Genomic DNA, 26,306 nt, shown 5'->3' on the forward strand with positions numbered 1-26,306 from the left:
ACACAGAGAGACAGACGGGTCACTGAGAGACAGACGGGTCACACAGAGAGACAGACGGGTCACACAGAGAGACAGACGGGTCACTGAGAGAGACAGACGGGTCACACAGAGAGACAGACGGGTCACTGAGAGAGACAGACGGGTCACACAGAGAGACAGACGGGTCACACAGAGAGACAGACGGGTCACAGAGAGACAGACGGATCACTGAGAGAGACAGACGGGTCACAGAGAGACAGACGGGTCACACAGAGAGACAGACGGGTCACACAGAGAGACAGACGGGTCACACAGAGAGACAGACGGGTCACACAGAGAGACAGACGGGTCACACAGAGAGACAGACGGATCACTGAGAGAGACAGACGGGTCACACAGAGAGACAGACGGGTCACACAGAGAGACAGACGGGTCACTGAGAGAGACAGACGGGTCACACAGAGAGACAGACGGGTCACACAGAGAGACAGACGGGTCAAGAGAGACAGACGGGTCACACAGAGAGACAGACGGGTCACAGAGAGAGACAGACGGGTCACTGAGAGAGACAGACGGGTCACACAGAGAGACAGACGGGTCACACAGAGAGACAGACGGGTCACACAGAGAGACAGACGGGTCACAGAGAGACAGACGGGTCACACAGAGAGACAGACGGGTCACAGAGAGACAGACGGGTCACAGAGAGACAGACGGGTCACAGAGACAGACGGGTCACAGAGAGACAGACGGTCACTGAGAGACAGACGGGTCACCTGCGATGGCGGCTGAAGGGGGTGGTGTTGAACCAACGTCAGGCGGCAGCGGGACAGAATGTACTGCTTCTCTAGATCATCTAGCTCTAGGATGTCCACCTGACGCTTCACTGCAGACACACAGACAGGTTTATTTAACGGTTCTTTTCTTCTACAGGACTTTAATCTATAAATTCAAATAGCAGGGCTCCAGACTGCGACTAAATGGTCGCATTTTGCGACCAAAATTTGAGCGAGTGTGAGTAAATTTTTCATCTACTCGTGCATGTGCGACCAGTGAATTTGCCGGTTTCTTTTTTTAAATTAATATTGAGTATTTTTTGTTGCTGACAAACTTCTGCTCCACACTTCAGCCCAGTACACAGTAATGTACCAATGAGCTGGTTTATAAACCAACATTCACTCCATAAGAAGAAGAAAGGAGACGAACACCAAAGAAGAAGAACGCAGGCCAATCATGTGTGTGAGAGCGGGGGCGAAGCAGTGAAGCTCCTGATTAGGCATGGGCCGGTTACCGGTTTAAGGTATACCACAGTATGAAAAAGTCACGGTTTCCAAAACCACTAAAATTTTCCGTCATACCGTTCCTGCGGTATGAGCGTTTTTTTACTGTGACGTCTCATCAGGGAGAAAGTAGAGGTCCCTCACGCTGTGTGAAGCTGCAGCCTAAAGCGCCCCTCCCCCCGCTCACCTGCGTTTGTTTTGAGTGACAAGCAGGCAGCTCTGCAGGCTGTGCGATGGCTGAAGGAGGCGAGCCCCCGGAACTTTTTCCGCCGTCCAAGCGGACTAAGTCGGCTGTTTGGGAATACTTCGGCTACCGTAAAAAGCCAGACGGCCACGGCTTGGAGGAAGAAGGTCGCCCGACGTGCAAAACGTGCTTGAGGACAGTGGCAGCCGAGGAGGCAATACATCGAATATGATAGCGCATCTACGGGAGCACCACCCATCGCTGTATGCTAAATTAAAGGTGCTGTCTTGAAATGAACGAGCGTATTAGCGTCTGACATTAGTGAAATGAGCTTGTTACCGAGGCAGATACGGTAACTACCGTATCATACCATATCCATTTCTTCATCTCTATCTTTTAGTAACTTTTTTATATTTTAACTGAGGCAGATTTGGTAACTAGCTTGCTAAGGATTTATCTTAGCATGCTAGTTACCATATCTGCCTTAGTTTAAAAAAGAAGTTACCCACAACTTTTTTCTTTCATCAATCTTTATTGCTAAGATGGATAACAACAGCTAGTTTACTCTCTAACATTTTAGAGCTGCAATCATAATACCGTGAAACCGTGATATTTTTGCCTAAGGTTATCATACCGTCACAATCTCATACCGGCCCATGCCTACGCTTGATGTTTCACAAAGCCTTTATTTACGTTCAGCCTTATTTTGAACATAAATTCACCTTCCTGTCCTTCCCTCCTTTCTTGTCCTCATTCCAGCTGCTTCTAAGTTCAGACTCATCCTTTATAGACGGCAACAGATGGAACCGTTTTCTTTTGTCTTTATGTGAATTTTAGGACTTTTCAGCCGCGTCTTCGTCATGTCAAGAAACCTCTTCTTAGAGAAACACTTCCTGTGCTGCTGGAATAGTTACAAAATAAACGCCCGTGGCATTAAAATACGCCTTCAAAATAAAAGCCTGGAGAGAACGGTTATTTTAACACTAGCAAAAGAAAGGATTCAAAAATTGATGAACTGATCAACAGACCTTTATTATAGAGTCACAGGAGTGCCAAAATCAAAATATAAATAAATAAATAAATGTGGAAAGAGAAATAAATAAATAAAAAGGAAAATTTTGTCTTTGCTTTTACCTTTTCTGTTTTTTCTTTGATTTATTTATTTCTCTTTATATTTCCACATTTATTTATTTATTTATTTCCCTTTATATTTCCTCAGTCCACCAAGAAAAGGAAAAATGCAAATCAGTTTGCTCTGGGCGGGGATTCTGAACACAGGAGTCCTGCCTGACACCAGCTCCCAGCACGGCTGAAGTCAAGCCATGTCACCGTTGAGCTTCGGCTTATTCTGCCACTGATAAGAAAATAAACATTAATTTACCGAATTAGCAGCGTCCTTTCAGTGTCTGATGGCAGAATCAGCCGAAGTTCCACGGTGACACGGCTTCACTTCAGCCGTGGTCGGAGCTGGCGTCAGGAAAGAAGCCTGTGTGCGGGTACGACTCCCCACCCTGAAAGGAAGCCCCACCCAGAGCAAACTGATTTGCATTTTTCTATTTCATGGTGTCAGGCCATTATGAAATAACCACCAAGAAATAAAATGCAAATCAGTTTGCTTTCACTTGGTGGACTGAGCTGTCAATCAAATGGCTCTAGGCGGGGCTTCCTCGTCGTTCCTGATCACAGGCATATGAAGAGTAGATAGGCCACGCCCCTCTGAGCGGCGTCCCGATGGAGACGCTAAGCTAGTGGGGGCAAAGTTTCAGTGTTTTCCATTGATGTGTACGGCACGAAAATTAAAATAAGCAGAATGCCGGCTCATTGTGCAGCATACAGTTGCACACTACATCGGACGATCAAGACAAGGAAACTTGGAATAACTTTCCACAGGTAAGAATAGTTTTGGGCCCGTTTTTTATTATTAAATCTTGTTGAGGGTCTATGAGAGCTAACTAGTTAGCCATTAGCAAAACACTAACATGAGCTAACAGCTGGACAACCAAATACCAGACGATTATTAGTAGCTGCAGTATAGTTGCATATTTACTTTGCAAGTCAATTTTGGTGTGCGCCCCTAAATTTTCTGCTTGCGCTCCTAAAATTTTAAGTTAGGGGGCACCGTGTCCTAGAAATAAAGTTAGTCTGGAGCCCTGAAAAATAATAATAATAATAATTCTATAACTGAAAAACTTACCTGGTTCAGATGAAAACTCGCCATCAGAGTTCCTCTTTGGAGACGCACCTGGACGCTCATACTACACACACACACACACACATTTATATATATTTATTATACAGAAAAACACAATCATATTTCACTGACTCTGGTGTGTATATTTCAATATTTGTACTACTAGTGTGTGTTAGTGTGCGTTTGTGTATTGCCAGTGTGCGTGTGCGTGTGTGTGTGTTAGTACCGTGGCTCCGGCGGCCGGTTGGACGATCCAGGCGTACTCAGGTCTGATGAGCCTGAGACAGGTGAGAGCAGCCAGGTAACAGTTCACCTGTTTCTGCAGTCCAACACGAGTCCGGACCTCTCGGCCCAGACGCATCCCGAACTCAAACATCACCGTCCCCGCTGTACACACACACATAGCACACACACACATTACCTATAAACACATTAGACTACAGACACGGGGGACTACAGACACGGGGGACTACAGACACGGGGACTACAGACACGGTGGACTACAGACACGGTGGACTACAGACACGGGGACTACAGACACGGGGACTACAGACACGGTGGACTACAGACACGGGGACTACAGACACGGGGGACTACAGACACGGGGGACTACAGACACGGGGGACTACAGACACGGTGGACTACAGACACGGGGACTACAGACACGGGGGACTACAGACACGGTGGACTACAGACACGGTGGACTACAGACACGGTGGACTACAGACACGGGGGACTACAGACACGGGGGACTACAGACATGGGGGACTACAGACACGGTGGACTACAGACACGGGGACTACAGACACGGGGACTACAGACACGGTGGACTACAGACACGGTGGACTACAGACACGGGGACTACAGACACGGGGACTACAGACACGGTGGACTACAGACACGGTGGACTACAGACACGGGGGACTACAGACACGGGGGACTACAGACACGGGGGACTACAGACACGGGGGACTACAGACACGGTGGACTACAGACACGGTGGACTACAGACACGGTGGACTACAGACACGGGGACTACAGACACGGTGGACTACAGACACGGTGGACTACAGACACGGGGGACTACAGACACGGTGGACTACAGACACGGTGGACTACAGACACGGGGACTACAGACACGGGGACTACAGACACGGGGACTACAGACACGGTGGACTACAGACACGGTGGACTACAGACACGGGGGACTACAGACACGGGGGACTACAGACACGGTGGACTACAGACACGGGGGACTACAGACACGGGGGACTACAGACACGGTGGACTACAGACACGGTGGACTACAGACACGGGGGACTACAGACACGGGGGACTACAGACACGGGGACTACAGACACGGGGGACTACAGACACGGGGGACTACAGACACGGTGGACTACAGACACGGGGACTACAGACACGGGGACTACAGACACGGTGGACTACAGACACGGTGGACTACAGACACGGTGGACTACAGACACGGGGACTACAGACACGGGGACTACAGACACGGTGGACTACAGACACGGTGGACTACAGACACGGTGGACTACAGACACGGGGGACTACAGACACGGGGGACTACAGACACGGGGACTACAGACATGGGGACTACAAACATGGGGACTACAGACACGGTGGACTACAGACACGGGGGACTACAGACACGGGGGACTACAGACACGGGGACTACAGACACGGGGGACTACAGACACGGGGGACTACAGACACGGGGGACTACAGACACGGGGGACTACAGACACGGTGGACTACAGACACGGGGGACTACAGACACGGGGACTACAGACACGGTGGACTACAGACACGGTGGACTACAGACACGGTGGACTACAAACACGGTGGACTACAAACATGGGGACTACAAACATGGACTACAAACATGGTGGACTACAGACACGGTGGACTACAAACATGGGGGCTGCTACCTTTCCTGTAGTTGTGTCTGACGATGTGGAATGCATAAAGCAGCTCATAGTAGTTATGAGTCAGAAGGTCCAGACCACGGGCACGAGACTCTATGATGCTGACCACCTGGAACACACACAGTCAGACACACACAGTCAGACAGTTTATATCATCAGTTCCTGTCAGTCGGCTCGCACGTCTCCGTCTTGGTGTCTGTAGATAAACTCCCACAATGCACCCTGCTCCTTCTACAGGTGTTACTACAGAATCAGAGGGAGAGGCTCCCCCTGGTGGAACTAACAGGTACTACAGCTGGTCTATGAAACATTCACTCACTGCAGGTTCTACACCTACAGGTCAGATGTTCAGTCAGGTGTTACCTCATCATGCAGGTTGACATAGGGGAACTGGACCAGATCCTGAAGCTGAGATCGTTCACACAGAACCACAACCAGCTGACGGAGACAATCCAGCTGCCTGTCAGCAGAGAAACACATTTAAATTCAGTTCATAGATAAACCAGGTGATCCAGAGAAACTACAGTCTGGTTCTGTTCTGTTTGTTATTTAGAACAGAAAACTAAGTTCTTTCAAATATTTTTGTCTGAATCTGGAGAACTTCCTGTTTTTACACTAAAAGAACCTGTTCTAAAGGTTCAGTGTCTCCAGAAATAAAACTATGGAAAAACATGGAGAGAACGGATCTATCAGAGGAACACACTGACATCAGAACTCATTCTGGGTCCAAATAAAGAACCTGAACGTTTAGTTCTAAATTAACTACATCCCATAATAACCATGAGTCTGTACGTACATGCTGCTGTCTGAGTTCTAGTTATTCATGAAACATCCCATAATAACCACCTACATGCTGCTGTCGGGGTTCTGGGTCAGGGCTTCGTAGGCCTGGCTGTTGTGTCCCAGGTCCAGGTGGTGTTTGAAGATCCTGGTCCACAGAGCCGCCTGTCAGAACACACCTGTTAGTCTCAGCTCAGGTGTTCTTCCACTCATTTACCTGCTGGATGGCATCTCACCTGACTGTGGGCGTCGCCAACCGCCTCTGTGATGGCCAGAGAAGACAGCTGGATGACCAGCTCAGGTAGACCCACGTCCTCCAGCAGCCGCAGCACCTGGACACAGTGGAGCTCAGTGTACCTGCTCAGCCTCACCCGCCTACGGAAACACCCGCCTACAGCCTCGCCCCGCCTACAGCCTCGCCCCGCCTACAGCCTCCAGAATTGACCCAGTAGTTTAAATATCTTCATTCTGCTCATTTAGAAACTCTTCATGAATTAACAGTTGGCTCCAATCAGAGGAGGAGGAACATCTACAGCTGAAAAGTCTGGATGGAAACGCTCTGATAACAGAATAAATCTGATCATTCCAGAAGGTTCTGCTGAGGTTCTGGTACCTTGTTGTAGTACTGCAGGCGGGGGCTGGAGGTGGACTCTTCATCCTCGCTGCCCGTCAGCTTCATCAGGAACTCCTCCTTCTCCACCTCCATCGCTGCTTCCTGGAAACACTGTAGAGCCTGGAACACAGCAGAACATTCTTTATTCTACCAGGTAGGATCCACAGCATAACGTTCTTTATTCTAGCAGGTAGGATCCACAGCAGAACGTTCTTTATTCTACCAGGTAGGATCTACAGCAGAACGTTCTTTATTCTAGCAGGTAGGATCCACAGCAGAACGTTCTTTATTCGACCAGATAGGATCCACAGCAGAACATTCTTTATTCTAGCAGGTAGGATCCACAGCAGAACGTTCTTTATTCTAGCAGGTAGGATCCACAGCAGAACGTTCTTTATTCTACCAGGTAGGATCCACAGCAGAACGTTCTTTATTCTACCAGGTAGGATCCACAGCAGAACGTTCTTTATTCTAGCAGGTAGGATCTACAGCAGAACGTTCTTTATTCTACCAGGTAGGATCCACAGCAGAACGTTCTTTATTCTACCAGGTAGGATCCACAGCAGAACGTTCTTTATTCGACCAGATAGGATCCACAGCAGAACATTCTTTATTCTAGCAGGTAGGATCCACAGCAGAATGTTCTTTATTCTAGCAGGTAGGATCCACAGCAGAACGTTCTTTATTCTAGCAGGTAGGATCCACAGCAGAACGTTCTTTATTCTAGCAGGTAGGATCCACAGCAGAACGTTCTTTATTCTACCAGGTAGGATCCACAGCAGAACGTTCTTTATTCTAGCAGGTAGGATCCACAGCAGAACGTTCTTTATTCTAGCAGGTAGGATCCACAGCAGAACGTTCTTTATTCTAGCAGGTAGGATCCACAGCAGAATATTCTTTATTCTAGCAGGTAGGATCCACAGCAGAATATTCTTTATTCTAGCAGGTAGGATCCACAGCATAACGTTCTTTATTCGACCAGATAGGATCCACAGCAGAACGTTCTTTATTCTACCAGGTAGGATCCACAGCAGAACGTTCTTTATTCGACCAGATAGGATCCACAGCAGAACATTCTTTATTCTAGCAGGTAGGATCCACAGCATAACGTTCTTTATTCTAGCAGGTAGGATCTACAGCAGAACGTTCTTTATTCTAGCAGGTAGGATCCACAGCAGAACGTTCTTTATTCTACCAGGTAGGATCCACAGCAGAACGTTCTTTATTCGACCAGATAGGATCCACAGCAGAACATTCTTTATTCTAGCAGGTAGGATCCACAGCAGAATGTTCTTTATTCTAGCAGGTAGGATCCACAGCAGAACATTCTTTATTCTAGCAGGTAGGATCCACAGCAGAACGTTCTTTATTCTAGCAGGTAGGATCCACAGCAGAACGTTCTTTATTCTACCAGGTAGGATCCACAGCAGAACGTTCTTTATTCTAGCAGGTAGGATCCACAGCAGAACGTTCTTTATTCTAGCAGGTAGGATCCACAGCAGAACATTCTTTATTCTAGCAGGTAGGATCCACAGCAGAACATTCTTTATTCTAGCAGGTAGGATCCACAGCAGAACGTTCTTTATTCTAGCAGGTAGGATCCACAGCAGAACGTTCTTTATTCTACCAGGTAGGATCCACAGCAGAACGTTCTTTATTCTACCAGGTAGGATCTGCTTAGAGCCAATCCTGTTTTACAAGACCCGGCCAGAAATAGAGACAACACACACACAGGACATATAGTGGACACAGATCTGAAGAGGTTAAAAACATAAATGACTGGATAATGTCGAGATTAATGCGCACAGTTGTGTGTAAACAGTCAGCGGTCTGCTAGGATCTGCTGGTTGAACATCTGAAGAGATGGAGGAGATCTCCATAGACGATGTCTCTGAGGCTGCTGGTGCCTCCCAGATCCTCCTCTACGCTGATGACACCATCGTATCCTCCTCTGATCCCAACTCCTCTCTGCTGCATCCACACTTCCAGAGACTTTAGAAGGAATTCCAATCAAACGGACTATTGGTAGAGCAGTAGTCTGTAAATGTGACAGCGGTGGGTGGAGAAAGGTTGAGTGATGGAGAACATCCAGGCTCTTCAGGGAAACTTAGGGACATTTAGATGACATCTCCATGGTCCAACATGGAGAGGATGGTCATCTTCACAGGAGGGGACGTACTAAGGCAGAGGAACCCCAGTCTGAAGAATGTTGATGTTAAGAATGAAAGAGAGAGAAGAGTCCATCCAAAGACCATGGCCCTGTAGGAGATGATTACCTCTAGATCTGAGCCATCTGCTCAGATGGTCTGTGGGGGCTGGAGACCCCGTTTGTCTGGCTGAAGAGCAGACATTTGGTTTTATTGGAATAGCGGTGAAGATCATGAAGACTCCTGGACTGAAGTCAGGCTGAGCTGAAGGTAGCAGCAGCAGAGGAGTGACTTACCTTCTGGCCCTCCCCGTTGGCTAGGTAACACTGACCCAGCATGAAGCGACAGGAGCCGATGTTCACCTGACACCACGGACCAATCAGACGCACGTACTCCTGCAGCACAGACAGCGACAGGTGAGACACACTTGAGAGAACCCTGAAACCTCCACGTGTGAGGTTCTTAAAACACTTAAAAGTTTAAATATACAGAGACACCAAAACACAACAATATTCACATATAAAGTACGTGTATAATAATGTTCAGATATAATACTAACCAGATATAAGAGGATTCAGATATTGTATTGAATAACATTGTATTCAATAACATTAATATACAATATTAATGCATACTATTAATATATAATAATACATATGTAGATATAATAATCATATATTTAGATACAATAATATTCATATATAATAGTATTTTGATATAATAATCATATATAAATAGTCAGTCCCTCCAGGAATTCGTGATTGCGCGAAATCAACCAATTTGCGTGGCCTTGCAATTTTGTCCAATCACCGCAACTTTCCTGCAACTTTGGCCCGCCTCCCGTGAGTTCCACCAATCATAGCAGCTCCCAGCGCAAACCTAATGCACGTACGTCACCAAATTCACTTCCTGTTTATGGATTTAAGATGCAGACATGTGCGATACTAATGTCTCTCATTTACCAACAAAAATTACTGCTGAAGACCGTGATCAGCAACTAATTCACTGATGTTCTTCACCAAAGCTAAGCTGTTTTACACCCGTGCAATACTGTGGTGGATACAAAAAAAGTGAAAATAAAATCATCGATTGATACACACTTTTTTCTTAAAACATGAAACATATTAGAACGACTGAAATGAGCGGACAACAGACCAGACAAATCACCATGATGGAAACTGTTTCATCCAGATCCATTAGAGCACTGAAAGAATGAAGGTAAATTAGATTAATTATTCCACCAAAGAACACGGTGGAGTTATGTGACGATCAGCGTGTGTGAATCCTTCCTCTGTTACCAACATCACTCAGAAACAGACTCAGAGATTTAAATGAAGTTTTCAGGGTCGGTCAGAAATGACACAAGGACCAAATGTTTAGACTTCAGCAGTGATGCGGCTTAAAGTTTGGATCCACGGATTTGTTAAGGATTTCCCATTGAGGTAGCGACACGGCATCTGATTGCAGCACAGTAACCATGGCAACAAGTGAACGCTACCTCAGCAGCCCGCTGACAATCAAATGATTGTGATCCTACAACAAATCTACCACTGTGGACGTATCGGAAATGACACAAGGAACAACTGATTAAATTGTGGGGGTGTTTCTGAGTCCCATCAATTCCTGTCGCCGGCTACATATTTAGGTCACGTGATTCGGTACGTACACATGCAGAAGGAGGACTGTTCTCTCTCAGTGCTGTTCTTGTTAGTTGACGTGACAAGCCGTGAGCGCGTGTGTGTGTGTGTGTGAACACGTGTGTGCCAGGATGTGAAATTAACTTTTTAAGCCACTGACAGATATGTCCGAATACGATTCATTCAATAGTAAATTATCATTTTGTGCCTTAAATCTACCAACCACTTCAAGTTAAACCAGTATCTGGCTGCTGCTAATGTCCCACCGTGGTGCGTCAGCTTTTGTGGAAATGAGTTGGAACGTTAAATAATTAATTTTGGAATAAATATTGCCAGTTACAGTGTTGAAAAAAATGCAGCTTTATAGCAATTATCGCTGTCTCACGCAATTTCATCACAACAAATACGCTTAAAACATTGCAACTTTTATCGCAATTTTTTAGAAAAGCTGCCGCAAATTCAGGCATTTTCGGCCGCAATAATCACAAAAAACGTCTGCGACATCCTGCAGGGACTGCATACTATTTAGACATAATAATAATCATATAATAGTATTTATATATAATAATAATAATATTATTATTATTTAGACATAATAATAATATATATAATAGTATTTAGATATAATAATCATATAATAGCATTTAGATATAATAATAATATATAATAGTATTTAGATATAATAATAATATATAACAGTATTTAGATACAATAACAATCATATATTTTATAATAATAATCATATATCATAGTATTTAGATACAATAATAATATATAATAGTATTTAGATACAATAACAATCATATCATAGTATTTATAATAATAATCATATATCATAGTATTTATAATAATAATCATATATCATAGTATTTAGATATAATAATAATGCCTTATAATAGTAATCAGACGTAGTAAATGATAAACCCACCTGCAGCTGGGTGAACTGGCAGTTGGCCATCAGACACTCAGGAAACTGGAATCCAGGGTTACTGGGCCAACTGGGAGACACCAGTTAAGACTCAACAACACTGCAGGAAACAACATCTGGACCACAGTACCATCAGGCTACTCTAAATAGTTCTGTCTGTTTTCTGACCCAGTTGGTTCTGGTACTGGAACCACTGTGGCTGTGTGTTCAGATGGCGCCCCCTGGTGCTGGACAGAGGGATGGAGAGGACTAAACCAACCCTGCAGACAAACCCAGGAGGTTCATCAGGAGAACAGAACCAAGGATACAGCAGCTGGGCCAGCAGCTGGACCACATTTGAGATCATGTGGTTCCACAGCAGAACCGAGTTGGTCTGCTGCTGGGAGTAGATCTGGGAGATGATGATCCTCCGACCCACCGTCTGGTAGAACAGCTCCACCACCGTCTGAGGACTCAGAGCTGCAGAAGAGAACCAGACAGAACCAGTACGATCCAGGATGAATTCCAGGCTGGTAATCAGTGAGTAGTTTAATAAATGACAGGAAGCAGTTCAATTAGTTCTGGTTCTCACTGAACAGAAGACCGAATAAACTGGGGTTCCGTCTCACTGCTGAAGAGCTCATAGAAGTTTGTTGTTATCAGGATTCCAACCATGAAGCTCCAATAATCACATTAATAATCACATTAGTAACAACAATAATAACTCGTGAGCAAGCAATGGAGTAGGTGGTGTGTGGCTGAGCTCGGCAGAAAATTTCGTCATTTAAGGTAGATTTTGGCGTAAAACAATCAAAACATCCAGGATTGTGGACTCTTTTCTATCATTAACTAAATGGAGAAGTATATCATGGGCAATAAATCCACCAGAAGCCGTGATATTAATACCCCGTCGACCGGGCCTGCTGAAGCTGCTGGGACGTCACCTCCTGAGACCTCGCGTGATTCAAGTGATCCGACAACAGTGGCCAAAGCCGCGGCGAGCTCGACTGAAATCATGGCCTTCAAGGAGGAGCTGCTGACTTCGCTATGGGCAGACTTTGTGGCTGTTTTTAAGGACGAAATCCGGACTGTACTTGAGAGTGAAATGTCTACCACCAAGCTGGAAATTTAAGCCACCAAAACGGAGCTCCTTGGTTTTAAAGCAGCTATACAAAACCAGGTGACGGGGATGGAAAATACGATGAGGGAGATGGAGAGGGGGCTGTCTGGGTGTTCGGATGACGTTACTGAACTACAGAACACTGTGCATCAACTTTCAGCCCAGGTGGCCACTCTGGAGGGCAAATGTGAAGATTTAGAAGGAAGGTCCAGATGCAACAATATCCATATACTGGGTATACCTAAAAATCAAGGCAGGTGCAGTACAACTACCATCTCAGTGCTGCTAAAAGAAGCGTTCCAGCTTGAAAAGGCTCTGCTACTGGACAGAGCTCATCGAACCTTGCTGCTGCCGCCGAAACAAGGAGCTCCTCCGCGGGCTGTGGTGCCTCGTCTACATTACCTTCAGGACTGCTCCGACATTTTGTGCCACGCCAGAGAACGGAGGCGAGTGACGGTGAAGGACATGACCATCTCGGTATATCCGGACTACACGGCAAAAGTTGCTCATGCACGGGCGGCTTACAATGGCATCAGACAGCAGCTGCGTGAGGTCGAGGGTCTGCGATTTGGAATACTTCATCCGGGCAGAATGTTAGCTTTTTCTGTTTGCTTTTACTGTGGGTTTAACCCACATCAAACTTATGACTAAAAATAGTTACAACTTATAATTGCCGTCTAAGATACTGATTTAAGTCGGTTGTACAGATAGCTATCCAACCTGACACCCAGTTTGTTAAAGTTTGTTAGTGTGTTTACTGTTCATCTTTCTCTAGTGACATCTGGATTTAGAGACTTAACTCCTAATTTGAATAGCATAAGGTTGTTTTTGGTTAAACATCATCAAACAAGGTTTTTTTTTAAATTTTTCTACATATACGCCTAAAAGTGTTTCAATCTCTGCTGAGTGTAGCTTCCAGCTCAGTAGCTTCCCTAACATAAGCACATTGTGTGGATATTATTCTTGGGAGAAAGTTCAAGTTCAACCCAGTTAGGGGATGGTTCAGAGGGAAGGGGAAACAAGAGATTCGGGGATATTTTTGTATCCAGGTTTACTTTTTTGTCTTGAATTGTGTCTGTTATTTTTTACTTTTTTTGAAATATGTAAAAGAAGGGGTGTACTATCTACTATATTGATTATGCCCAGATATACTTATTGTCTCTGATTATGATACAGTCTAGGAACACAGGAAGAGCAGCTTTATGCTCAGTTTCATTTGTCAGCTGGAATGTTAAGGGGATGAATCATCCTGTCAAATGCAACAGAGTTCTCACACACTTGCAGAAGTTAAAAGTTGACATTGCTTTCCTTCAGGAGACTCAGCTAGAGCTGTCTGGTCATTCTTGTTTGCGTGCCGGCTGGGTTAATGAAATTTATCACTCGGGGTTCCGATTAAAGTCAAGGGGAGCGGCACTAATCATCAGTAAACACGTGCCTTTTACTCCCCATCATGTTGATGCAGACCCCATGGGTCGATTTGTAATTGTTACAGGTACATTATATAACATTCCTGTTATTCTGGCTAGTGTTTATGCCCCCAACTGGGATGACACTGCATTCCTTACAATTTTTTTCTCACGTCTCCCTGATTTGAATAAACATAATTTAATATTAGGAGGCGATATGAACTGTGTGATGTCCCCTTGCTTGGATCGGAGCTCTGCTAAAACAATACCTAGCTCTAAGTCAGCAATTTCAATCTAGCAATTTCTTAATACTTATGGTGTAGCCGACGTCTGGCGTACTCTCAACACAAATGTTCGTAAATATTCTTTCTATTCAATAGTTCACAAAACTTTTTCACGAATTGATTATTTCTTTATAGATAAGCGTCTTCTTCCATTGGTTCAGGAATGTGACTATCATGCAATCATCATCTCAGACCATGCTCCTCACACACTGAAGCACCTCCTTATAGACCTTGGTGACTCAACTCCTGGCTACTGTCCGATAAAAAGTTTTCAGATTTTATTTCATCAGATTGATTTGTTTTTAGAAATTAATCAAACACAAAATATGTCTCCATCAACAATATGGGAAGCACTTAAAGCATATCTGAGATGCCAGATCATCCATAATGCACACTTGCACAAAATCAGAAATGGTCGCATTAATGAACTAACCAATAAGATTGCTAACCTTGATATGCAATTAGCCATATCCTCATCAGCTGATGGCATCAAAAGACGTCTCCTTCTCCAGGAAGAATTTGACTTACTGTCCACACAAAAAGCTGAAAATCTCCTGCTTAGATCCGGTCATACATATTATGAGCATGGTGAGAAAACAGGTAGGGTCCTTGCACACCAGCTTCGGCAAAAAGCAACACGTCTGAGAATACCAGAGATCCGAGCTGATTCAGGTGGGATCTGTGTAGATCATTCTGCTATTAATTCATGTTTTATGAGATTTTATCGCAACCTTTATACATCTGAATCTCCAAGGGATGATAACTTGATTAGATCATTTTTTTTCAATACATTGAAGTCCCTCACGTAGACCCTAAATCAGCAGCTGAGCTAGAGGCCCCATTCTCCATTACAGAAATTGAACTAGCCATTAAAAGCATGCAAAATGGGAAATCTCCCGGCCCTGATGGGTTCCCAACAGAATTTTTTACAATGTTTTCAAACAAGCTGGCTCCTCTTTTAATTTCAGTGTACACTGAATCTTTTTCAGTTGGTTCATTGCCTGAAACTTTACGACAAGCTACCATATCACTTACCTTAAAAAAGGGAAAAATAAACAAGAATGTAGCTCCTATCATCCTATTTCTTTGCTTAATGGGGATAGTACGATTCTTGCAAAAATGATTGCACGTCATCTTGAAATAGTCCTCCCATCTATTATCTCATCTGACCAGACAGGTTTCATCCAAAAATGACAATCTACCTCCAATATCAGACATCTGTACAATATAATTTATGGTCCCTCACCATCCGATACATCAGAAGTAGTTATATCGCTAGATGCCGAAAAGGCTTTTGATCGGGTGGAGTGGGACTTCTTGTTTTACTCCCTTGAAAAGTTTTGTTTCGGGCCCAATTTTCTATCATGGATTAAAATCTTATACAGCTCTCCAGTGGCAGCAGTACGGACTAATAATAATATTTCATCTTACTTTCCATTAGCGCAAGGGACAAGGCAAGGATGTCCGCTCTCCCCCCTTCTCTTTGCGATCTCAATTGAACCACTGACAATAGCCTCATGTAGTAGTGAGGATATTAAAGGTATTACAAGAGCAGGGTTGGAAAATAAAGTTTCATTATACACGGATGATATGTTGCTTTATCTGTCTGACATTTCCTCATCTCTCCCTGCTGTCTTAAAACTTTTAAATGAATTTGGGAAGATTTCCGGATATAAAATAAATATTTAAAAAAGTGAACTGATGCCTGTAAATTTATCAGCAAGAGATTTATCGTTAGTGCATACACTACCCTTTAAAGTCTGTAAGGATAAAATAAAATATCTTTGGGTCTGGGTAACACAAAAGTTTAAAGACCTTTTTGTAGCAAACTTTCCACCTTTTCTGTCCTCTCTTAAGGAGGACATAGAGCGCTGGGATCTGTTACCGCTATCTTTGGCAGGTAAAATTAATACTATCAAGATGAATCTTTTACCTAAGCTTTTATATATGTTCCAGTGCATCCCAGTTTATTTAACAAAAACTTTTTCATTTCTTTAGACAAGAAGCTTTCATCTTTTATTTAGAATAAAAAGAAACCGCCTATATGTAGAGCCACAGAGACCAAACGGCAGGGGGGACTTGGCTTACCAAATGTTCAGTTTTACTGCTGGGCAGCCAATATTAGAATGATGTCCGATTGGCTGGAAAAAGAGGACACAACTGGTGCTCCTGATTGGCTAGTTTTAGAGAGAGATTCTTGTAATAACACCTCATTATGTGCTTTATTGTGCTGTAGCATTCCTTATCCAGAGCCTTTATCTAAATATACTTCTAACCTAGTCATTGTTCATTCTTTGAAAATATGGAAACAATTTAGACAACACTTTAAGATTTTTCAATTCTCAGTAATTTCCCCTATTGTGGGAAATCATGCGTTCACACCATCCTGGACAGACTCATTATTCGAGGCCTGGCCCCAACATGGCGTCTGTTCCTTTAATGACATGTTCATAAATGGATCTTTTGCCTCCTTTGAGCAGATCAGGCAGAAGTTTGGTCTTTCCAGGTCTAATTTTTTCACATTTCTACAAATCTGTAGCTTCATATCCTCTAATCTCACTGGTTTCCCTTTACAGCCCCCAGACACACTTTTAGATTCCATCAATAATCTTAAATCACCCCAAAAGAGTAAGACAGGTGTTATATACTCCCTAGTAGCAGAAAAGGTTTCACAAATCTCAGCTCCCTTAAAAGCCAGTGGGAGGGAGATCTTGGCATGGAAATCTCTGAGACCTTATGGTCAGCAATGATGGGGAGAATATATACATTTTCAATATGTATGAAACACACTGCCATGCAGTTCAAAATTTTTCATCGACTACACTGGACCAAAGCTAAACTGTCCCAGTTTATTTCAAACATAAATCCCATATGTGACCGTTGTAAACAATCCCAAGCCACTCTGATTCACGTTTTGGGAATGTCCAAGGATATCTAATTATTGGGCATTAATATTTGAGATGCTATCAAAGATTATAGAACAAGAATTAGAGCTTTCTGCTTTCCCAGCCTTATTTGGGGTGGTGACACAAAAACTAGCTGTGAGTAAATACTCCCAGAATCTCCTGTCTTTTGCCACACTTGTTGCCAGACGTCAAATCCTGATTATATGGAAGGACTGTAACCCTCCAACGTTCAGACAGTGGATCAGAGATATGCTTTATTTTATTAAACGAGAGAAGATCAGGTACACAGTCAAGGGGTCAGCTGACAAATTTCTAATAATATGGCAGCCTTTTCTGAGTAATGTTGAGACTTTGAGTTCTGATAATTTTGTAGAGGAATAACCTATATAGGTATGATGTAAGATGCTCTGGAAGATATAACTGAAGAGATTCCTGAAAGGTTCCTCCTGATCATATATCAATGCTCCTTTCTCTTGTGTATTTAAAGGCTGTCTCTGCACTGGAGTGTTAGATATCCTGCTGTAGACCCCTAAACCCTCATTATATATTTTTACTTTGCCCTCCCCCCTTTTATTTCTTTGTATGTACTGGAGAAACATGTCTTTGTATTCTTAATACTAAGCTGTTTTCTTTTCTTTTTTGTTTTCTCTCTTCTGGTTGCTATCAGGGTTTTGGGAGGGGGGTGGGGGCGCATATTTGCACTTAATACTGTTTTGACATTATTGTATCACTGAGTTACTGGGAAAGTGCTGAGGAAAATGTAAAAAACAAAACAAAACAATAATAACCTGATCTGTTGCTGGACACAGCTGGACAGTCGGACAGCTCCAACACGGTGAGGTGCTGCAGGTTGGCGTCTCTGAAACAGAACAGGTGGACGCCTTCAGGTTCCTCCAGGATTCAACAGAGAACCACCCAGGAGCCTTCATCACCTCAGTGTTTCTACTCACATGGTGTCCATGGGGACGGAGGAGGCCAGGTTCTGACTGACGTGTTTCAACAGGTGATACGACGACAGCAGGTGAGAGCTGCGAGGAATCAAGTCCTGCTGGAGCTGCAGCAGCTGAGCGCCCCCTCCCAGAAACACCTGGAACAACAACGGCTATTATATATGACATGACAGAATAAGTACCGTATTTTCCGCACCATAAGGCACAGTCTGGATTACGGGGTTTATTTCTGTACTTAAGCCATATATAAGGCGCCCCGTATTATTGGGTGCGTGCTAAAACAAGGAAACGGAAGAAAAACATTGAGTTTGGTAGAACTTTATTCTACTACTTCTTTAAAAATTCACACATTATTTTTTGATCAATCTTTTGTCACACATCCATCAAAGTCCTCATCTTCTGTCTGAATTGAACAGCTGGGCAGTTTCGACATCAAACACGGGTTCACTCTCGTCATTGTCGGAGTCAGTCTTGTTGCCGGGTGGCTGTTCAGCAATGATGCCGAAGGAACCATAACTGATTGAATGAGCCATTCAGTTTCACTGTAGCGGCCGTGTGTACTTACACTTGCATGGCTTAATCTTTGAGACAAGCATATGCTACTGGCAGGATCAACCAGGCAGCCCAGACGGGACGAGCACGTGGAACACGCCCGAGCGTAGAGCTGCGTGGCGGCGCCTGGTCGGGACCGGGGCCGCGAAGCGTGGCTGTGCTGGGGTGAACGGACAGACAGTGTGGCTTGGAGAAATGACTGTGTCATCCGGAGAGTCGACCGCCGCCTGAGCGGGACGATGCCAGCAATGATGCCAGCTTTCGTGAAAGCTCGGACAGTAGTCAGTACTGTACGTCGCTTTACGTAATGTTCTCTAACAGGTTTATCGCTGCCAGTGTGTGTAGTGTACGTACTACGTCCCTATGTCGGCAGGAAATGGTCCAACAGATTTTGGAACTCAGTGCACACATAAGACACACCGGGTTAAAAGGGGCACCATCGATTTTTGAGAAAATTAAAGGCTTTTAAAGGGGAACTTTTTTTTTTTTTAACCTGGGGTCTGTTTTCTATGGAAGCAAATGTGACTCAAAACTCGAATTCAAAAGCATCAGCAGAAATGCTTTTGAATTTGAAAGTCATGGCTGCACTTTTTGACTCAAAAATGAAATTAAAAAGCAATATTCCAAAATGCAATTTCATTTTCTTCTTCAACACTGCTCATTCTGTGACTAAATGAAAAAGCAAATGCAAATCACATTTGACGTTTAATTTTCAAAACGTTCACCAGCAAAAAGGTAACAAAATTCAATTTGAAATGTCAAATTTGAAAATGCAAAAGCATCAGCAGAAATGCTTTTGCATTTCAAAGTCATGCCTGCACTATTTGACTCAAAAATGAAATTAAAAAGCAATATTCCAAAACGCAATTTTGATTTTCTTCTTCAAGACTGCTCAGTGTTTCCCCTAGGATTGGTGCCTTGGGGGGGGGGGGGGGGGGGTTCGCGACGGTCGTTGTCGCCGTCTTACAAAAACTCGAAATAAGGAATTTGAGCCATAATGTTTTAATTACCTACCTACATTTATGTAATGTATATATTTTTATTAATTACTTGCTTATGTCTAGAGCTAACAACACGATATCAGGCCGATTTTGACTAGGTTTTTTGTCGGAGCTTGTCTGCTCTTGTCTCACCCGACACTAATCTAAAATTGGCCTGATATCGCATAGTGTGCTCTAAGCATTAATTACTTACCAATATCAGTTTTGTACAGTCAGGGGGAATATTTCCCCTCTGACAACCAAGCTGGGTCAAAGCCAGGCGTAAACTAACCGTGACGTCACCCGTTGGTTTCAACGCCGAGAAAATGAAGCCCGGATTTTGCTACTTCCTGGTCGCCGTTTTGGATTTTTTGGAGCCAGTGACGTAAAAAGTGTCATCAAACAGACTGGACCGGAGAGCAACTAGGGGCAGGATTGGCTGAGGACTCTCTTATCCCGCCCACATTTTACTGCAGAGGCTTCTGTTGCTGTCTATCAAGTATAGCCACGCCCCCTGGCTCCGCCAACTTTAACGATTTATTTAAAATTCAGTATTGATTTATTTTGAGATCGGCCACCTGATCTCTCATTTTGACCATGAAAACTAACGGGAAAAAAATCCTGAGCTGTAGAACATCAGTCTATCAAATTTTATTTTTTCCAAAAATGAATTGGGGTCTATGGAGAAAAAGCTTTTTGGAGCCAACCCTAGTGGACGGCGGGATATTGCAAGTTTTTGACACTTCCGGGTGGGCTTCAATTCTGGAGCCAGATGCTACGTCCATTATATATACAGTCTACGGTCAAAGCCCGACATGCGGTGGTGAGATGATGACTTTTGCTGCGGGGCAGGTGGGGGGGCTTGCCGTGCAGAACTTTGGCTGCTGTCACTTGGCCCGGGAGAGGCAGAGCTGCTCTGGGTGCTACTGCTTGAAGAGCCACCTAACGGAGTGGAAATATCGCTTCACTGCAGCAGTGTGACGATCTCCATCACATTAACTGGTGACAGTGTGTGGCCTCAGTCCGACAAAAACACCAAGAGAAGTTCTAATACCGTTTACTGAGAAAAGACACTTTGAATTTGAGTCATATTCGCTTCCAAAGTTTTCATGTGTCATTTCATACATGTGAGTGATGGAGAAATGAATTTTCGACATAGCTCCAGTATTTAGCCAGGCAGGCAGCTTAGCAGCTGCGCGATAGCTCGCGCCAAAACCAGTGTTTTGGCGCGAGCTATCGCACGATTTCGGAACGAGATTTGCTTTCTAGCGTCCTGACATTTGGATACAGAGCACAACAAAGAGCGATCACCAAGTAATGTGGAGGTTTTCGTTCACTTCTCATCTCTACTATGTTGTGAGACACTCATTGAGACTATCCGAGCCGGTCAGTGTGGGGGAAAAAAAAGCACGTTAGGGCGGACTTTGACGCGGGGGGGCCAGTTGCCCCATACTTTTCGCTAACTGAGCTGCTAAGCTGAGCTGCTAAGCTGCCTGCCTGGCTAAATACTGGAGCTATGTCGAAAATTCATTTCTCCATCACTCACATGTATGAAATTACATATGGAAACAGAAGTTCCCCTTTAAGTGTGCCTTATAGTGCGGAAAATATGGTATTATATAGGACATGATAATTACTATACATATATAAGAAACATGACAATTACTCTCTCTCTCTCTCTCTCTCTCTCTCTATATATATATATATATATATATATATAACATTAATTACTATATGGCATGACAGAATGATACAAATGTTAGGAAAAGAAACTACAAAATGTTCAGATTAAAGAAGCTGCAATGTAGATCGTTAGAATATTTTTTTTTAAAAATTACTCAAAAATAGCTGGAGGTGACTGAATAGTTATAGTTCTGGTAAATATTACAGGGCTTAAAGTGAGAAAAAATCCTGAGCCTGAACTTCTAAGTTCCAATTTATAGTGTCAATAAACGTATTTAAATGTGTTTTAAAACTCACTAAAACACAATATATATGAGATTCTATTAATTCAGAGCAAATATGAGGACATCTGGTGGAAATAATGCCCATTATGATCCCACTATTTTATTGTTGCTCAAATGTAAAACCTTACTGCCAAAACTTAACGCATTTTAGAAAGTGCTCCAAGTCAGATTTTTTTTGTGTTGATGTTTCAATACCGCATCACTATAATTGCAAAGATTTATTTTAGTGTAAAGGGGAAAAAATCATGAAAATCAAGTACATGTATTATTAATAACTTAATAATTTTTATCTCTTCAGTAGATTTAACAAGAACTCAAAACACCAACCACAACAAAACTGCTACAAAACTGCTGCTTTGCTTCATAAGGCACAATTTTTACTGACAACATTATCTCAAGTGTCAGTCTCAAGAGAATATTAAGGGCTTGGAGAATACTGTTAGAAAAAGTCATTTCTTTCTTCTTTTTTGCTTTGTTTGTGGATTTTCTGAACATTTTCTTTTTAACATGTTCAAAATGTTGTTTGTTGAAATAAACTATAAAACACAGACAACAGAATGAACTTGTTTAATATTCTCTGGAACACTACAAGAGAATAAACTGTCATGTCACTTTGTATTTAAGCAGGTAATAAAAGTACTAGTATTAACTCTTAAATGCAATTTTAGTTATTTCCTCACAATATAAATAAGTTGATCATGATGCTGACTCTCTCAAACTCTGTAACTAGCAAAGAAATCCGGGCCTTCCTGATCTGGTTTATCTGGGTCCTGGCGGCAATGGACTGCTCATGCTGAAGAACTTCTACTCTGGCCTTTTCCTGGAGTCAGCCCATTTCTCACAAAGATGTGATTAAGAAGCCCTCTGTAGCACATAACCACACATACATGTTAGTAACTGCTCATTTGATACACCTCAATAATCTGTGTGATTAGTTTAAATCATTTGATTTTCAATTTGAACTGACACACATTTTGTTTGTTTTTGGTAAGGGGAAAAAAATGTATTCACTGTATAATTTGTTCAGCTGGCTTTCAATTTAAATGTTTCTATTTTTTTATCTATATTTTGGGAAGAAAAAACGGTGAAAAGCAGGCTAATAACATTCTTATTTAACTACCTATCCATTATTCATTTCACACAACCCATACGTTCGTTCTGTTCTTACTAATAATATTTGCTTAAGATTGGAGATTTTTTGTTTGTGGCTAGACATCATTCAGATGCAAAAGGTCAGAAAATCTGCTGAGAGCTATTTAACTCATTATTACAAACATCCTATATGTCCTCAAATAAAAAAGGTTCATATCACCTAAGCTACATTCAGTTTGTGCATATTTAACTAAACAGATGTTCTGAGTAGAATAATGGGACAAATCCGTATGGCTTGATGTTTGATTTTTTTCCTTTCAAAATAAAATCCAGCAAACTAAATAGCTGTTTCCTTTTTTCCTTTTGCCGTTGTAAAACACATAGAAAATGTTTAAAGATTAAGAAATCAAACAAAATCAACACCTTCTGTTTTTGTTACTTTTTAAAATTCAATACCTAAGCCTGTTTGTTTTTATTTTGTGGAGAAACCATGGGGACTGTGGGGCGTGCACGCGCATCGCCACTGACGCACTTACGCCAATGGGGCGAGTCAACGCACCGCGGCTCAGGGATCGCGGCAGCGGCTGCTCTCTTTGTTAATCAGCAGAGACACATCCTCTCTCCTCTGTCACACAAAGTCTGAGCAAACTTTAGTATCTGCGTCTTTGGGCTAAACACGAGCTCCAACGCTACTGACCAGTGATCAGCTGCTCGATTCTTCACCGCACCACTCACAGATTGGAGCTCCGTGCGCTCTGGACAGACCAGGCAGCCACAGGGCTGGGACACGTGGAATGGGTATACAGTCCAAGCAGAAATAAAATAAATAATATGCAATATATATCAATGTGTTTACAGTAATTCCCTTTAAATATAATTACAAAAACACCAACAAATATTGCAAATTTGGATTTTGTTTGTGGGATACTGTTATTTCTTATCAGTGGCTCAGCAGCACTGACGATGCCGAACCAAGAGGGGGCAGCATATCATGCGCCCAGCAGTCGATGCGCACTCGCAGTTAGAAAACTGTAATTAGATAAAAGTTCTATCAGAAAGCCGCATGCCTGGACAGAAGGTGTATATTTTTTAATGTAGGATTTGGAGTTTGATTGATTAAAGCGGAGCAACTGAATGCACAATGACGCACATGCTTGGAGCCTTCTGGACGGAGATGGATGAAATTTTTTCAATGGTACATTTCCATGCGCCGGAAAACTTTAAGCCCTGATATTACTGCAGGAGTCTTTACCTTTACCTGTTTAAATCAGTGTTCAGGGGGTTCAATCAGAGCGTTCAGGGCGGTTCAATCAGAGCGTTCAGGGCGGTTCAATCAGAGCGTTCAGGGCGGTTCAATCAGAGCGTTCAGGGCGGTTCAATCAGAGCGTTCAGGGGGTTCAATACCAGCGTTCAGGGGGTTCAATCACAGCGTTCAGGGGGTTCAATCACAGCGTTCAGGGGGTTCAATCACAGCGTTCAGGGGGTTCAATCACAGCGTTCAGGGGGTTCAATCACAGCGTTCAGGGGGTTCAATCACAGCGTTCAGGGGGTTCAATCACAGCGTTCAGGGGGTTCAATCACAGCGTTCAGGGGGTTCAATCACAGCGTTCAGGGGGTTCAATCACAGCGTTCAGGGGGTTCAATCGGAGCGTTCAGGGGGTTCAATCGGAGCGTTCAGGGGGTTCAATCAGAGCGGTCAGGGGGTTTAATCGGAGCAGTCAGGGGGTTTAATCGGAGCGGTCAGGTTTTTTAATCAGAGCGTTCAGGGGTTTTAATCAGCGTGTTCAGGGGGTTCAATCGGAGCGGTCAGGTTTTTTAATCAGAGCGTTCAGGGGTTTTAATCAGCGTGTTCAGGGGGTTCAATCGGAGCGGTCAGGTTTTTTAATCAGAGCGTTCAGGGGTTTTAATCAGCGTGTTCAGGGGGTTCAATCAGAGCGTTCAGGTTTTTTAATCAGAGTGTTCAGGTGGTTTTAATCAGCTTGTTCAGGTGGTTTATTCAGTGTGTTTAGGCGTTTTATTCAGTGTGTTCAGGTGTGTTGTACGTACGTTGTCTCCAAAGCGCAGGTAGAGCTTCTGCAGGATGAGCAGGTCTCTGCAGAACAGAGCTCTGGTCATGGCTACGTGGCAGACGGCCTGACAGACCAGAGACACTGCAGAGCTGCTGCCATACAACTGGGACAGACTGATCCTGGTGTTCAGGCTCTGACCTGTACAGAAGGAATCTGTCAGGAACCTGCAGCTTCTCCAGGCGACCTCCACCTTCTGACCTCTACCTACCTGCAGCCACGGTGCCATCTGAGCCCAGCTCAGAGTCTGTCTCCAGGTCCATCTCCCTCAGCAGAACCATCATGGCCGCCGTGGGGTTCCGGACGTCCTGCAGTTTGTTCTGGATGTCGACGATCACATTATCGCTGCAGAAACGCCAACATACGTCATGTTCTGATGTTCTGACCTCAGATGTGGTTATTATAGATTGTATATTCATATTCTGGGGTCAGCTGTTGTTATACATTCATATTCTGGGGTTAGCTGTTATACATTTATATTCTGGGGTTACGTGTTATTATACCTTCATATTTAGGGGTCAGATGTTATTTTATATTATACATTTATATTCTGGGGTGTTACAGGTGTGTGCTAGTTGTGTGACAAGTGTGTGAATAGTGGGATACAGGTGTGTGTTACAGGTCTATTATAGGTGTGTCACAGGTGTGAGACAGGTGTGTGAAAGGGACTGACCTGTCGTTGCACAGCATGTTCTCCAGGACCACCTCGGCGGCTCTCTCAGGTGACTGCAGGTAATCCAGAGCTTTCTCCATCTCATAGGCCATCTCTGGAGAAACAGCATCACTGACCAGCCGCAGACACTGGACCAGCTGCAGGACGTCACGGCTCACCTCTTGGTCTGACACACAGGTAAACAGATATACAGGTAAACACACGCACAGGTAAATAAACACAGGTAAAAACACGCACAGGTAAACAGACACACAGGTGAACAGACACACAGATAAACAGACACACAGGTGAACAGACACACAGGTGAACAGACACACAGGTGAACAGACACACAGGTGAACAGACACACAGGTGAACAGACACACAGATAAACAGACACACAGGTGAACAGACACACAGGTGAACAGACACACAGGTGAACAGACACACAGGTGAACAGACACACAGGTGAACATAGAACACCGTTTGTGCTGCTTGGACCAGGAGCTGACTAAAAGCGGTGCTCGTTACCTTCAGCCACAGGTGTCTCCTCCTCTGAGAACAGGTACTGGTCGTAGGACAGGTACAGGTGATCCACGGCGAAGCAGGGCAGCAGGAACGAAACAAAACCCTGAAACACAGTCACACGTTCTGTTTCATCTAC

At 43.7% G+C, this 26,306-nt stretch overlaps 2 protein-coding genes across 5 annotated transcripts in view; one reads left to right on the plus strand and one right to left on the minus strand.

The window, feature by feature from the left end:
- Window positions 1-732: 732 nt before the first annotated feature.
- The window catches only part of LOC127534182 (nuclear pore complex protein Nup160-like), a 36,033-nt gene continuing 10,459 nt past the window's right edge, over window positions 733-26,306 (minus strand). Inside the window, 18 exon segments of the mRNA XM_051948730.1 lie at window positions 733-779; window positions 782-865; window positions 3,638-3,698; window positions 3,861-4,021; window positions 5,587-5,692; window positions 5,947-6,043; window positions 6,434-6,528; window positions 6,600-6,695; window positions 6,977-7,096; window positions 9,420-9,518; window positions 11,689-11,758; window positions 11,997-12,147; window positions 18,172-18,242; window positions 18,334-18,470; window positions 24,971-25,131; window positions 25,202-25,335; window positions 25,664-25,829; window positions 26,174-26,273. Of these exon segments, the coding sequence (XP_051804690.1) occupies window positions 733-779; window positions 782-865; window positions 3,638-3,698; window positions 3,861-4,021; window positions 5,587-5,692; window positions 5,947-6,043; window positions 6,434-6,528; window positions 6,600-6,695; window positions 6,977-7,096; window positions 9,420-9,518; window positions 11,689-11,758; window positions 11,997-12,147; window positions 18,172-18,242; window positions 18,334-18,470; window positions 24,971-25,131; window positions 25,202-25,335; window positions 25,664-25,829; window positions 26,174-26,273 (1,956 nt within the window).
- On the plus strand, window positions 7,145-9,226 carry LOC127534112 (uncharacterized). Of its 4 annotated transcripts, XR_007942070.1 has the most exons (3): window positions 7,145-7,490; window positions 8,103-8,174; window positions 8,355-9,226. XR_007942070.1 is itself a non-coding variant. In XM_051948538.1 (2 exons), the coding sequence occupies exons 1-2, from the start codon at window positions 7,616-7,618 to the stop codon at window positions 8,717-8,719; spliced, it is 924 nt and encodes a 307-aa protein (XP_051804498.1). In that variant the 5' UTR covers window positions 7,544-7,615; the 3' UTR covers window positions 8,720-9,226. The 4 variants fall into 4 exon arrangements, 3 of the variants coding, with proteins under 3 accessions (XP_051804498.1, XP_051804497.1, XP_051804495.1); XM_051948538.1 differs by lacking the exon at window positions 7,145-7,490 and having other exon boundaries at window positions 7,544-8,426; window positions 8,607-9,226; XM_051948537.1 differs by lacking the exon at window positions 7,145-7,490 and having other exon boundaries at window positions 7,544-8,390; window positions 8,571-9,226.

The sequence above is a fragment of the Acanthochromis polyacanthus genome, chromosome 5 (genome assembly GCF_021347895.1).
Source record: "Acanthochromis polyacanthus isolate Apoly-LR-REF ecotype Palm Island chromosome 5, KAUST_Apoly_ChrSc, whole genome shotgun sequence".
Classification (NCBI taxonomy): domain Eukaryota; kingdom Metazoa; phylum Chordata; class Actinopteri; family Pomacentridae; genus Acanthochromis; species Acanthochromis polyacanthus.